At 38.3% G+C, this 15514-nt stretch overlaps 1 protein-coding gene across 29 annotated transcripts in view; it reads right to left on the bottom strand.

Moving 5' to 3' along the window:
- NRXN1 (neurexin 1) overlaps positions 1-15514 on the bottom strand; it is a 673223-nt gene that overhangs the window by 220426 nt on the left and 437283 nt on the right. Inside the window, exon 1 of one of the 29 annotated variants that reach the window (XM_039717258.1) lies at positions 7068-7282. The exons of the other annotated variants lie outside the window; for them this stretch is intronic. Coding sequence (XP_039573192.1) covers positions 7068-7254 — 187 coding nt within the window. The 5' untranslated portion in view covers positions 7255-7282. Of the gene's footprint in view, positions 1-7067; positions 7283-15514 lie in introns of those variants that run through there. 29 annotated transcript variants of the gene reach the window in all.

Genomic DNA, 15514 nt, shown 5'->3' with positions numbered 1-15514 from the left:
TGAGGACTCCTGCACTACAGTATTTTCTAACAGAATTTCTGTAACATAAAACATATTTCTAGGTATGTTTCTAAATCTCACACAAATATTGATTCCATTGAAGACACACAAATAGTCAGATAGGAATTATATGCTATTCAATTTAAAATGTATTAAGTTAAATTTTAAAAGTCATAAGAAAGCTCTCTGCCTATTCACATAATGAACATCAATCATAAATTAAGAATCGTTATTGAAATCCAGAAGGTTTTGTTCATATCCTGTTTAGTTCTCAAAGGACACTACCTACTCACATGCTGGAGTCTCAGCAAGGAGGCTATTCAATGAGAGGCTGGTTTTGTGACGATATTACCAGCATTTGTAATAACAATGCAACCTAAACACTGCAATTAAACAACAGAGTAGTATTTTTGGAATACCCTGCTGTTCGAAAGTGCATTGTGAATATTAACATATTCCAGTAAATTAGTTTGCTCTCATTATCATAAGCAATTACTTACTGTTTAGGTGCTGCTGATATTAAATTGGCAAGCAATTTGCAAGAACTAATACATAGCATAAAAAACTTTTCAAAATTCTAACAGTATGAAAAGACAAGTGTTTCTAGTAACACAGTTCCTTACATACAGATGTCTGTCTCTCTCTAAAAATTCTGTGAAATCTCTTCCTATCAGTTATCTTTTTTCAGCAGCAAGTGTATAACTAACTACCTGAGGCTCTGTGACAAACTCTTTATAAACTCGGTTTTGATTCTGTGGAGTAAATCATAAATACCTCAGGCCAAGTGCGACAGTAACATCTCATTCACACCAGAAAAAGAAAGTGTTTTCATGCTCATTTTTGAAAATAATAGTTTGGAAAATATATCAATGTGAAGTTCAGTTCTTTGCTCTCAAAGCTATTACTTTCCTGATACAACACTGTCAGATGGTGAGGGTAAATCAACGTCTTTGTCCTCAAGATACAGCCAGGAACAGAACAAGGCATGGAGAACCTGTCCTGCTTTTAGCAATAACGAACGACACCATAAGCCTTTTTCTCTTCAGTCCAAGGAAGAAATAATCCCAAAGGAAATAACCTCTAAACTAAAACCCCAAGTTCGGAAAGAACCAGGACTACTTTGCTGAAGGACACTTAGTGAATGTGACAGACATTCCAAGCCTGGTGCTCTGCTTAGCCACAGAAAATGCACAGATCAGGTAGTGCAAGCCAAAGACAGCCCAAAGAGCTTTGTGGGGAGTCTAAAACAAAGGGAACAATTTGCTTTGTTCCTCAGCTTGCACCTTGGCCCCAAGTTTCAAATGAGAAGTGCTACATGTCTTTGTGGCTCACATGACACCACTGCTCAGGCTGCTGCACATGCAGAGACCATGACAGTGCACAACCAAGGATGGGGGCCAAATGAGAGGGCATGGAACAGCTATATTATGGTGCACTTTGTGCCAAAGTCTAGTTGGCAAGGCGTTGAGCAGTCAAAGGTTGAGCACAACGATCTTAGGGGTCTTTTCCAACCTGAATGATTCTGTGAATAGGTTATATCCCTTCCCCAGAGTCAGCCTGAACAACCAAGGAGCAAAGATTCAGCAGCCAATGGTGCTGTCAGCCCTCAAGGACCTCAAAGCTGTCCCTGTAGATACAGGATGGGCAGGCTGATCCTTGTGCTCCTGGTGAGCTGAAAGACCTTAGTATGCCCAGGTGGGATTCCAGTCTGATGTTTCAGTAATACACTCACTAATCTGATCTGGGAGGATCAAGCACCTATTGAAACCACACCCTCAGCAGAGGGTATGAGGCTACAAACTACTTGTATAAGTATTGTGCCTAGCTGTTTATGCAAAATTGCCTTTAATGCAACTGTGAACCTTAATGGGGACCTTGGGAATCCAGCATAACATAAACAAACCACAGTAGTTTAAGCAATTCCCAGAGTACATTTCTAAAAGTATAACTTGTGATCTCAGATCTCAATTTTTCAGGCTATGTTCCAGTCTGGAACCAATTACTATAACCATCTTATCTTGCAGAATACATAAGACTGTAATAGAAACACTAATGCACCCTTAACTCCAGGAGCTCAATGATCCCTGTCTGCTGTGCTCAACTTTGTACTCTGCTGTTATAGATTATTGGGTTGAAAATATCTTTGCTAAAATTAGGCATAATTTCAAAAATAATTTAGTTCTTAAACACATTTTCTCTTATTCAAAGCAGGAGCAATTTAGCACCTTTCTTGCCACTCTCCTTAAAAAAATACATTACTAAGTTATTATTTTTAAATCAAATCTTCCAATTAACTTAGTGAAGTAAAACCACAGACTTTTGCAGCTAAAAATGATGTGTGCCTTGGTCTCTGAAACAAAGTAATGAAGTTCTTATCTGATTAGCAAACACAATGTTTTGTACTTCTTGACCTTGAATAGAAAAAAAAAAAATATTGAGCAACTGTTTGTAATGAGAGTAGGGCTTCAGTCACTTCATATTTCCCCTTTCATCAATCCTCCATTTCCTTCTTCTAATCCTAATCTGCAAGAGTTCTGACAAATTGTTTGGTTTTTAACAGTGTTGTAGCCATTGTGAACAGCTCTCAAAGCCACAGGACATGTCTCCAAATTATTCTTCTTCTGCTTGGAGAAAACAATACCATCCAGCTGACATTCAATATCAGTGTCCTTAAGCTACTAACTCCTTCTAGGCTAAAAGAGAAGGAATGGAAGCATCAAATTACATTTTGATAAATAAAAGATGATGCATAACAGCATACAAGGAAAAAACAAATTTTTCACAAATCCCAAAAGAGCTTTTTCTACATTTTCTGGAGAAATCCTATCCCATCTGCATTCAGGATCTTGCTGTACATCACGTTTAGACACAGGATTGTTAAACTAGAGCTGTAATGAAAAATGCAGGAATATTTCCTTAAACAGCAATTTCTATCCATTTTCATTAAACCTCCCTAATGTTTGTAGATCCAAACATGGCTTTTTCATATCTGTATTATACAGAAACTTAGCAGTGGTGAAAAATGTCATGTTTCATAAACATGACATTTCACAGGTGCGGATTCCTCCCTGTAGCCTCATAATTTAATAATATCAAAAAACTAAGGGAATCTGAACTTTTACTAAGAAAGAATAGATTGTTAGAACTAACAGCTGAAATGAGAATTTGCATATGTGACTCCAAAATACCCTAAAGTTACCTCAAAAAATGAAGGGAAACTCCTAATTTGCAAATTCAAATAGCAAGGTGCTTTTATATTCCATAGCAACTTTTCATCCTCTCTCATACTTAAACTTGCAAGTGAGCACTTTCCTACACAGATCAGTTGTGGGCTTAAGGGAAAGCTGAGGGCAGACACATGCCACAAATAAAGGAAAAATACGAAAAAGCTGTGGATTAGAATTACACTGTCCCTCCAAGAGTAAAATCAACAGAACTAACCTGACACTTACAAAAGAGTCACAAGAGGGCACAAGCAAGGAGGAGGATGTTATGAAGTAATTAATGTTGCCCTGTGAGCCTCTTTATACTCATGCAAACAAGCATCTTTAAAAGATTTTGGACCTAAAGAGCAAGTCTTGCTCTAAATTGTTGTGCTGCTGGCTGGAGAAGTCTGCTGTTGTTAGGTTAATCTGATAAACTTGACATAATTGTAAAGTACAGCCAAATCACATGCAAATCCTCTGAATGCATGTCAAACAAGCCTGGGTCCATCAAATACCAGACCATTATCCCTATGCTATCCCTCTTCCCTAGGTCAGCAGTAGTGTCCAAGAGACTTAGAGGTACGCTGCTCAGGAAGCTGATGCAGCTCCACTGATGCCTCTTCCTCCTCTGGAATAACCTGGATGGCCCTGAGTGGTGTGGACTTCAGCTATCAGTGCCCTCTCCTCCTGGCACCAGTGCCAGGGAACACTTAAATATTTTGTGGATGTTTCATCTGCTCAAGGGATTAAGCTCATTGTATAAGACAAAACTGATGAAAAAAGAATGAAAGTCACAAAACTGCAGATAAACAGAATCCATGAGGTTCTCCAGTAATGCAAACATAACTGATAGTCAGCTTCTACAAAACCTACCTAATTAGAGCTGTTATCAAAATGAAGGTCATGTTAAAGAGTACTAAGCACACCCTGTACTTATGCTGATATTCATGTTAATGTTCATCAAAGTAATTTCTGTTTTAAAAGAGATGATTATTTAGTACCATTATCAGTCTCAGCCTCAATTCTATGCTGTCACTATTATGCAGAAACCTCAGCTTCAGAAAAAATTTATTATCTCAAGTGCTGAACCAGTATGAGGTCTGTTTCTCAGACAAAATACAGCTTCTGCAGGAAAAAAAAAAAAATCTGTTTGAGCAAGACACTGTGCCCCTTAGGCTTTCCTTCAGTGGGGGTGGTGACCTAGATCCTTTATCAATAATTCAATTTATTAATTCTGGACAGCATATAGTAAACTGCTTTCTGTAGCCATTTGCACTGATGGAAGACAGCTGTTGAGGAATTTTCCCCTCCTTTAAAGAACACACTTCAGCTGTCAAGTCCTGTATAACAATCAATGTTTTCCTTTGCTTCTTTCAGCTGCTTTCCAAGTTGGCAGTCTTAAGAAAGAATTTTCAAAAGAAATCAAACTGGTATGTTTTCCTCGTGCTCTTCTATGCAAGGTTCTATAAGAGAATAAAGTGCCATTTCATCTGAAAAGATACTCTGAACTATTATATTTGGGGATTTTCTGCCTCAATGTGTTTCATTTATTTGCTTGCACTCAAGACAGATAGTAAAAGAGCAAGCAGCCTGACCTTTACACAATTGTCAAAAAGCCCAACTCTGCAACTACAACAACCAGTGTGACCTTCTTCTGTACCTTCAGCAGCCAACAATCACACACAAGGAAGGAGAAAAAAAGCAGCCTGGCCTGGGTAGAAAACTGGGCTGGGTCAGGTAACACAGCCTGTTCTCAAAGCACTTGTAGATGAGCACTTTGTGAACGTTCCCAGAGCGTCTGGAACCTACCAGTTGAATTCCAGAACTGTTCCCTGTGATGCCCTGCCAGCAGCAGTAGCTGCCAGCTTTGCCAGAAGAGATTTATCCACGTTTCTGCAGCTCTGTCACCTCAGACTGGATATCTCATATCATCTCTTTTTCTGAGGGCACCATAAACAGCTTGTTATTTCCTCCTCCATAATCCATATTCAATTTCACAGTTGCACATGTACAGAGCTGGCAGGAAGGCTTTGAGGGTATGGCTCCATGCACAGAGACCTAAGAGTCTTCAGTGTTTACCCAACACACCACTAGAAACCAGGGTAACTTCCCAGCAACACACTCACTGTAGCAAATGGGCTTCACTATAGGCCAGAGTTTGTTTCCAATAGATTTCCAAGGTCAAGATCACCAAAAGCATTTATTGCAGCAGTGCTGGGAAGTAAAACATGAAGTGCATATAAATGAAGAGGAAACCTATCGTGACCAGTGTCAATTCTCAATAGTTCCACACTCCAACCAAAATACAAGCATGTGTCAGTCAGTCTCCTGGAAATAGAAACAGGCACTGTATTTTCCGACTCCTTTCTATACTGCCTCAAAAGTGGCTTGGTTTTATTAGGAGAAATATACAGTGCAATATCCTATGCCATGCAATATGCTCCACGACTCAGAGGGGATGTGGTTGATTTTATTGATTCAGTTTTCACACTACTGTAACCCCATTATTGCCAGCAGAGCAACTGGAAACTGCAAGCAGAGTCTAGATTGATAGACTCTGCTATTTCTAATATTCTAAAGTATACAGCAAGCTTCATTTCTTTTTCTTGCCTTTTTTTAATTTGGATTTTCCTTTCTAATAAACCCACTGCTGTGGGACACCTACTCAATGATACTCTAGTAAAAAGGGACAGAATTCATTCCATTAGAGGCATTTATTGGTATTATTAGGATTTTACAACATGATAGCATAATCTATCCTTTGCCTGAAGTAAACACTCTTAAAGGAAAGTCCACAGGGAGAGTAAAATGAAGCATTTTTTAAAGTGGTGAATACTAATCAGATATATAGCTGGAGGAAAAAATAATGTTCTAAGAGGAAGATACACCAAGTACACCAAAAGACAAGCATGATACCAAGGAATCAAAATATGGCTGTAGCATATATTTTGGAGCAATAAGAGGGGGAAAAGAAATCAAGGACAAAATGGCAGGAGGAAAATATGACCGTCATTATTAGGAGCTAGAGAGAAAAGCAGGACAGAAAGGTAAAGATTTGAATACTCGCACTGAGATCAACACAGTGGGAAAATCAGCCAAAGATTTCCCAGCTGGTGTCTCCAGGACCTGTTACAGCTCAGGAAGAGACTACCAGGGTTTTAAGCTACCACCCACATTGTAATGATTGAAGGAGATACCTGTGTTCTTATAGATCTTGTTGGAGATTCTTATGGTTGTGTTGCAGGACACCTAGACTGGTAATCATCATATCTCTGCTATTCAAACAGGTCCAACATTTCCTGTAATCTTCTAGCTCTTTATACTATGTTTTTTCCTGTGTTTGTGCTGGTTTTGATGCTATCAGATTCTTGTCCACAGAAACGTTAACTACACTTGGGGCTTCTATAAAAATACTTAGTAATAATGCAGCCAGTCATTTACTGAGCTCAAAAGCAGAACTGTAGCACAAAGTGCACAATAACATTGCCTATTAAGATCATCTGAGATAATAGTCTCATAAATTGTGACTATGCTTAAAGTGATCAACACTGCCTCTTTTTAATAGGCCTATCACAAGGTCAGCAATAGAGGATAAGGAAAGAAAATAGTGTCTATAGCCTCTACTTGTTTAGAAGTCAGATTTGCTATTTGCTATTAGTATTAATTAAAAAAAAAGCCATACTGTACACGTACAACAGTGTCTGAAATATCAGCAAATACTATTTAAGAAATCTCTTGATTTCTGCCTATTTTCATTTTATTAAGTCAATATGACAAAGTGAATGCACTCAAAGCAAAAGTATTGATCCCAGACACTGTTTCTTTTCTCACAAATGTCAAAGTAAATTAGGAATAACTCACCTGCAGACAACTGAAGAGAAAAAAATCGACAGTGTAACAAGAAGAGATTCTCTTCAGAGTTGTAAAACTGGGAGCACCACTTGGAAGGAGGGGTAGATTCTGTGCAACCTCCCCGGGGTAGACACAGACACAAAAGGATGAAGCTGAGATGAAGCTGTCCTCTTGGAGGAAAAGGACATAAACACATCTCCAAGAGTTGTGTCTCCCTTTGTTGCTTTAGCTCTTTCCTAAAGAGCTAACTGGCAATGGAAAGAATTCCTCCCTGGGATGCCTGACTGCCTGTGGCTAGCTTAAACACAATGCCGCAAGTTTAGATGCCTGTTCCAGATGAGACGATCACACTTCCTCAATAAATCCCAGAGCTATTTATGCTGGTTAAAAGCAGGCAAGAACACTGCTAACAAGTTCAGCTGCATGGGGAGGGGCTGATTTTCCCTGCTACCACAGGTGGGAGAGGAGGAGCAGTTCAGGGGACAATAGACAGCAAAGGAGAAGTTCCTAAATTGTTAATTTAAAAAAAAAAATATAGCAAGAACAGCTTGTGATAAATAATTATTTAGGCTTTGCTAACTGGTCATCAGATGGAGACAGGCACTAAGAAGAGAGAAGCTGTGAAAGGAGACACACAAAAGATTTTCTTTACATCAGCCCCGAGTTCATACAGTGTGAAGCTTACCATTAAATTTGTAACTTTGAAACTTTAACTAAGAATTAGTTTCAAAGTAGTTTGTAAAATTCTGCAGCTGTAGTTGATTTGCAAGCATTTTTCCTTCCAGTTCATACACAGGTAATAGACAGCACAGGGAGAATGCTGCTAATCAAGCCACATCAATCTTGGATTTGTATCAACCCAATTTTACTAAGCTAAATTGCTGCTTCAACAAAAAAAGGCCAGAAGATGAATATTTGACAAGGAGTAAGGTGGTACATAAGGCTTCCTCCAAGACCTGGGAGAAGTCCAGAATAAATGCCCAGTAGGACAGAATAACAGATGAAACAAACAAACCAAAAAAACAAAAAAATCCTTGCTGGTAAACAAACAAACAGAAAACACAACAAAAACATATTTTTGTTGTAAAAGCAAATTATCATATTTGCCCTACTTCGAAGGTATAATGTCTCCGGAGACACATTTGCATTGAGCACAGCCCTATTAAAATTGATGACAATTATTATTTAAGGAAAATCAACCTCTGTTCCTAAAGGGAAGAATGCCACATGATGAAATGTGCATAAGAAAACAAGACAGCAGCTAATTCTAGGCATCAAAATCTAGTGATCTTTGTAGGATCATAGACAGTCCAAAGATAAAATTTCACTCTCCACAGAAGATTATTCAGAGAATCTGTAATTTTGAATATGTCCAGGAAATATATAAGGGGACTCCAAAGCTTTGAATTAGGTCTATAAATCAGCTCCAAAGTTAAGACTGTGAGTATTGTCAAGATATTAATAGGCCCAGTTTCCTGCTCCTAGAGGGAAAAGTGTAACTTTCATGGAAAAACACAGATGCTCTACTTTCATGATCTGTCTTATCCCTACTAGATCAGGAGGTTATAAATTTCACCTAGTGCATTAGGAATTAAATGCCCACCTGCATGTTAAGAAGAAGTAATAAAGTTTTTTTTTTGTTTTTTTTTGTTAATGCATAGGGATGAAACATTTCCACCAGCAGCAGTTAGCATCCAATTTAGGTACATCACTGAACTGTCTTGCTCTTTGCAGTTGAAAAAGAGATCCAACAGCAGTGATGAATGACTGCAGATGAGTAGGTACATTAAGCCTACACACACAGTGCATCCTGAGCTGCTGCTGCTGTTTGCATTTACTATAAACAGGGAAAAAAAACAAGAGAAGAGGGTCTGGGAGAAACAAAAAATGGGGAAAGTGCAGCATGTGTTACACTGCAAACAGAATCAAAGAGAAATCCAGCACAGCCTGAGAACACAGCAGGAAGGGGGGACCTGAAGGCTTCCCTTTTTCACAGAATGTGAAGCAAAGTTAATTACTGTGAGTTTCAATAGTAGAAAGAAAGAGTATTTCAAAGCCCAACAAGATACCTTGGGCACTACCTGTAGGGCATTACAGGACTCCTGTACTGACCAGAACATCAAGAGTGAGGATTCTGAACTGTAAAACAAAACAAAACCAAAAACAAAACAAACAAACACAACACCTGATTAAATTAAGCAAGTGGAATACATGCTGGGGAATAGTTGAAAAGCATGGAAAATAAAGGGAGAGAAAAGAATAAAAGTTCTCAGCTAGCAAGATGAAAGACAGATCTATAGACAGACAGGTAGAGGCATAGACAGAAGTAAAAAAATAAAAATATCATAGAAACTGTATCTATGGCAACACTGAAATAGAAATTAGTAGACATTTTTCTGCATTTGAAGTCTGAAGGTTGGAAGAAAATCAAGCCACATTGCCAGCTATTTTTCTGTGGTCTGCATTATAGAAAACATGTCAGGAGACAGAAAAGAGAATATCAATCAGGTCAGAAGAAGGGAAATAGAACATTCTTCTTGCTTCCCTAATAAGCTTCACTTTCTAGTCCTTATTTTTTAAACCAGGGACACATACATTTTTTTCAATAAATTCCTTTTTCTAAGAGTTAGTGGTTGGATTTGGGGGACTCAATTCGATTTAAAAGAATGTAGGTTTTACATTAATTGTATAAATTTAATTTTAAAAAAAGTATTTAATCTAAAGAATATAAGTGATTGGTTTCTTTGCCTTTTCTCTCAAAATACACATCAGAACCAAACATTTTTATTTGCATACTGCCAAATTTCATCCCTACATATATTTTCAAAATTTTTAGTTAAATGTATGAATTACTGACAAAATTTGTAATCTCTTATGCCACAATATTTTCCACTAGAATTTTGTTCCTACAATTTATTGTGCAGCTCATATTTCGGGTTTTGTCTAACCTGTTATCATTCCTACTTAAAAAGTAAAGCTTGACTTTTCACTGCTTTGTTCTTTGTTCAGTCATTTATACATGAGCAAGTGGGTGTGAAATGCTGGCAGATGTGTCAGGCTGTGTTGCACTGCTCCTAACAACTACAGAAGGAGAAAGGCACTGGATACTTAACCTCACCACTTCTGTTTCGACAATTAGGCGCTAGTATTCAAGACTCATTTATTAGGCTGTTTAACCAGTCACAGATTTGGAAGCTGACTGTCAGGGGTATGTATTAAGAGAAGGATGCTGTACCAGGATTTTTAATCTATCCATTGAAAACAAAAAGAGGTGCAGATTGTTGGTGAACTGAGGAAAAACATAATTCCAGGAAAAAGAATTCATGCCCTAGGCTTCAAAAGCTCTGAATTGTATCTTAAGCATCAGTATTACTTTAATATGTTTCTGAAGTAAGTGCATGTCATAAAATGTCTGTTCAAATTCTAAAATGAAGTAATTCTTCACTTGGATAACATTATTCAAAGGAACAATCTGACAGAAGCAACTCAAAATTTCCCTGCATGATGAAGTACATCTCATGCACATACTCCATGCATAAATTACATTCCTGGGGCCCTCAGAGGATCCTACGTTGGATAATTCTGCTCTTCATTGTTCAAAGTGCTCTTCCCCACTTCAGCTCACAGACATGCCTCCAATGCAGTATTGCCTCAGATTGTGCTGACAGTCACGCTGATTTAAGAGCTCAGGACTCACAGTATTTCCAGTACATAATTTTCAAAGGTACAGACAGTAGCCCTAAAAAAGTGTCAAAAGATGTTGCACCTATACACAAAAAGTGCTAAGACTGTACTATGAGAAGTATGTAAGGGTACACACTAATGTTGTAATTGCAAATACTAATGCTTCGAATTTCTCTGTTATTTTAACTGAAGAATATGTTTAAAAATTGTTTCTAAACCATAAATTCTGCAATGGAGGTCTCTAGAAATTGTGAATATAAACTAAAAACCAGTGGAAACAGAACTAAAATTGTGGCTACAAGGACAGTGATTATAAAATCCATAACTCTTTGAAAGAAGGTAATGGAATAAGAAATCAGGATTTTAAAAACAGTTAATAATCTTTATGAAATTTTGAGCATGTGGAGCATATACCCATATAAGACATTGGAAATGGTTTTTTCTTACTCTAGAAATTAATGTGGCTCTTGAGAGTTCTGCTTGGCTCCAGAAAAAGAGGAAATAGGAAATCACTATGGTCACTAATGTTGAGAAATTACTCAGTAGGAGAAATTCTAATCCTATGATAATAGTCATACCTGTACATAATGTCAGCCTGGGCATTATATGAATTCCCAATGCAGAGACTGAAAAGAGTTTACAGCAACTGTGAATATTTTAAAAGGTGCTGTTAAAGAGAAGGACCATGCATCCCTTCCTGGGAAAAACTGCCGTGTGCCTAGGTCTTGTCCTCATCCCTTCCACACCACTACAAGCTCTTAGCTGTGCTCAGCCCTCATCAGCTGATGTGCACTCAAGAAGCTGAAATGGAGTTAATGACCCATCATTCATAAATCTGCAGAGCTGGCTTCACTGGCACAACATTGCAGGCTGGATTAAAAAACACCTCTAAACCCCTGGAATGTATTTTATGTGGAGACTACCCTGCACTTGCCACATAACACAGTGAGATTGAGCCATCATGTTGATTATGATTGTACTGTGAGCAATGCATTCAAATGCTCTAGTTAAACACAAATCTTAAAAAACAGAATAATAAAGAAAACCCTCTTTCAAACCAAGTACAGCACATCATTTTCCCATAACAGCTGTTTCCAGAGGGCTGCATCCAGCACTGGAGTCCCCAGGCATGGGAAGGATATGGACTCTGAAGTCCAGAGTAGCAAGTCCAGAGGAGGCTTGTGAAGGTGACCAGAGGGCTGGAACACCTCTCCTATGAAAGCAGGCTGAGAAAGTCAGGGTCATTCAGCCTGGAGAAGAGAAACTTTGGGGAGATCTTTTAGAATGTTCCAGTACCCAAAGGGGCCTACAAGAAAGCTAGAGGGGATATTTTGATAAGGGCATGTAGTGATAGGACCAGGGGTAATGGCCTTAAGCTGAAAGAGGATAGATTTATCAGATATTAGGATGAGAATGTTTACACTGAGGGTGGTGAGGCACTGGAACAGGTTGCTATGGATGCCCCAGTTTCTCCCTGGAAGTGTTCAAGGCCAGGTTGAATAAATCCCTGTGCACCCTGGTCTACTGGAAGGTCTCCCTGCCCATGGCAGAGAATGTGGACCCAGATGATCTTTAAGCTCACTTCCAATCCAAACAATACTATGATTCCATTATATCATTCTATGGTTTGAGCAACTCTAATTTGTATCACACAAATGAGGATGCATAAATCACCAAAGAGAAGCTCCTTCTTTGTACCCTTACACACATTTGTGCCATCTGAAGTGTATGCAACAATTGCTGTAAAGATACAGAGTACAAAATGCAGCTTAAAGCTTCTGCTTCTCTTCTGAATAATTTATCAAATGCTTAGTTGTACTTTAGAGATCTCTTTTCTTAAGCTCAGATTATAGCACTAAGGGCTGTGGTGTGACTTCTTCATGCTCACACTGATGAACCATTATTCACCCTACTGTGATAAAACTGAAGTGCAGCTCTAAATACAGGGCAGTAAACTGAAATCAGAATTTCTGATGTTCTTTCAGGCACCTATCATTCTGCAAAAAATATGAATGAAACAATTTATTTGGTTATTTTCGCACAAGGGAGCTCTTCCTCACTCACATCACTTAGGAAGTGTAAAATGCTGCATTTTGACAGACTTTCATTCGTATGTATTGAACAAGCTCTCTTTTAAAAGCAATGTTCTACAAGTAGGTTAGCTCAAAAGATGACTTCCATTTTCCCAATAAATGCTTTTGTTATGCAGAAAAGGCAAACATCAGCAGGTAGGCTCAGAGAGGAGCTACTTACTACTCCTGTGCAGTACCTCCAAGTAGCAGGAAATCAGCTCTTCTTCAGCCTAGTGTACGTTCAGGTGGTGTTAACTTTGGAGTGTGGAGCATTTTGTTGCTTTTCTTAACTAAAACTACACCAGTTAGTGTGCAAAATAACCCAGAGATTGGAAAAAAAAAAACCTGGAAGCACTATTTCTCTACTGCTTTTTTAAGCAAAACCCAGAATATTAATAGAAATATTCAAGCCGACTGCAAAGCACTGACACTGGTATCTGCACCCAGGACTGTAATGGTTCCTAAGGAGCTGTTACAACCCAACCAGTCAGTAATCCCCAAATTAAGAAGGATTTGCATGACTAGTTTAAGAACTCTGAAAATGTGGATATAGTCCACCAAATCACAGTTCCAGAGAATCAGAGCCTCAGAGACAGAACTGGCTCCTGTGGAGTACTTCCTGCTACTGGAGAATATAATTGCTATTTTCAAATCAGTGTTCAACATACTAATTAATCAGTGAACTATAAAGGTAAATATTATGTCTACCTGAATCCCCATGGCCTGTATGTAAAATTAAATTCACTAGCACAACATGTGGCTGCATTGCCTTCTCAGTAGGAGACAGATCATAGAATCATTGAAGGGTTTAGATTGGAAGGAACCTTAAAGATTATTCCAACCTCTCTGTCATAGGCAGGAACACCTTTCACTAGACCAGGTTGCTCAGAGCCTCATCCAGCCTGGCCTTGAGCACTTCCAGTGACGAGACCAGCCCAATTTCTCTGGGCAACCTGTGCCAGTGCCTCACCAGCCTCACAGTGAAGACCTTCCTCCTAATATCTAACCTAAACCTGCTGACTTTTACTTTGAAGCCATTCCCCCTTGTCCTGTCACTACACACCCCTGTATAAAGTTTCTATCTTCTCCACATGTTGGAAGGCTGAAATTAGATCACTCCAAAAAGCCTTTTTTTTTTACCAGATTCTCACAGCCTTTCCTTGTGTGGGAATTGTCCCATCCCTCTAATCAACTTGGGGTCTCTCCTCTTGACTCACTCAAACAAACCAGTGTCCTTCCTGTACTGGGGAGTCCAGAGCTGGATGTAGTATGTGATTTTTCAAAAAAGGAAGATAGAAAGTGCTTGTCAAGGCACTGAGCGCTACACAGGCAATTTTAACACATGCTTTTTACAAAATCACTGCAAAGAGGAACTTCAGTGATTGAACTTCCATCCTCACTTTGGTAGATGGAAGAATTCAGCTCTTTCAATCTACTTCATGAATTACATAGGATTTTTGACCCTAGAAAAAGTGTGCTCGGTTCTTGTTATAGCAGCACAATACCACTATACCAGTAACATTTTCATTCATTTCCGTGGCAAAAGTGTTTGTTCCCTGTGGAAACAAACTAATAAATTAATTAATCAGTGTACACAGAACTGACATTGAAACTTTTCTTTGTTCATTCAAAGTTTTTTAGAGAAATACCAATTTACTCTGTTTATTTTTGTTCAGAAACAAAAAATTTGGTTTTGTTAAACGATCGGGGTTTTTTTTAACTTCACTATAAGTTTAATTTGCAAGTGGATATGTCAGATAAAATGCTCTATTTCTGGTTCACACATGTGAAAATATAGAGGAGGGCATGGCAGGTGGAAGACAGATGCTTCCACTGCCACCTCCCTGTCTTTTCCCATGTGGGTTGCAGAGAGAAGTCTGTTCAGAAGCCAGTTAAGTCAGACCAGCACCCTATTATTCACTGAGGCAATACATTGTCATTTGTGTCACAACAGGAACAGGGAACAGAAAAGCTTCACTACGTTTAATACTGCCAAGTACAATCACCCAAAAAGACTGACAACAATTCCAGATAACTGACAATCAGTATAATTTTCCTATTTCAACCATCTTAAAAATAGACCTTCAGCTTCAAAAATGTTCATCTTTATAGTTTTTTGAACAAGTTGTTGCAAAGATCATTTCTCCTGGATTTGTCCACATAGTACTTTTCTCTCTTCTCAGAGTTGACAATGATCTGTGCAGTATAAAAATCTCCCTTTTTTTAAACCATCTTTGGCAATTTCAAATCCTTAGTGCAATATGTTATTCCTAAATAAGTATAAGGAAATTGACTTGTTTAAGCTAACTTGTTTTCTTGGTCTTACAGAAAATCCATCATTGTGTAACCTACTGCCAGGAGAGTCTATTCAGTACATTACAATATATACTTTTATTAATCTTATTGGAATTAAATCCACATTGTGAAAAGGACTGAAACCCACCCTTTTTTTTTCCCTTAGAGCTAGAATAACTTTTCTGATGTTTCAGTAATCTAGTACAGAAAGATGTAGTTTTCCATATTGTGCACTGCTATTTTTCCTACCTATAAATGAACTGGTACTAATAATAATGGAATTGGACATTATAGAGAAAGCTGCCTGTATAAAGTAAAAGAGGCTAAAAGATGGAATCAGACTCAGGAATGACAATTTACTCAAATGACCCTAAAAGTTTGTAATGTGGGTTTTGGATAAGCAGA

This window comes from Passer montanus, unplaced genomic scaffold (assembly GCF_014805655.1).
Source record: "Passer montanus isolate IOZ18808 unplaced genomic scaffold, ASM1480565v1 scaffold102, whole genome shotgun sequence".
NCBI lineage: Eukaryota > Metazoa > Chordata > Aves > Passeriformes > Passeridae > Passer > Passer montanus.
The sequence above is the reverse complement of the archived record's forward strand: the minus strand, read 5'-3'. Positions and strand labels throughout refer to the sequence as shown.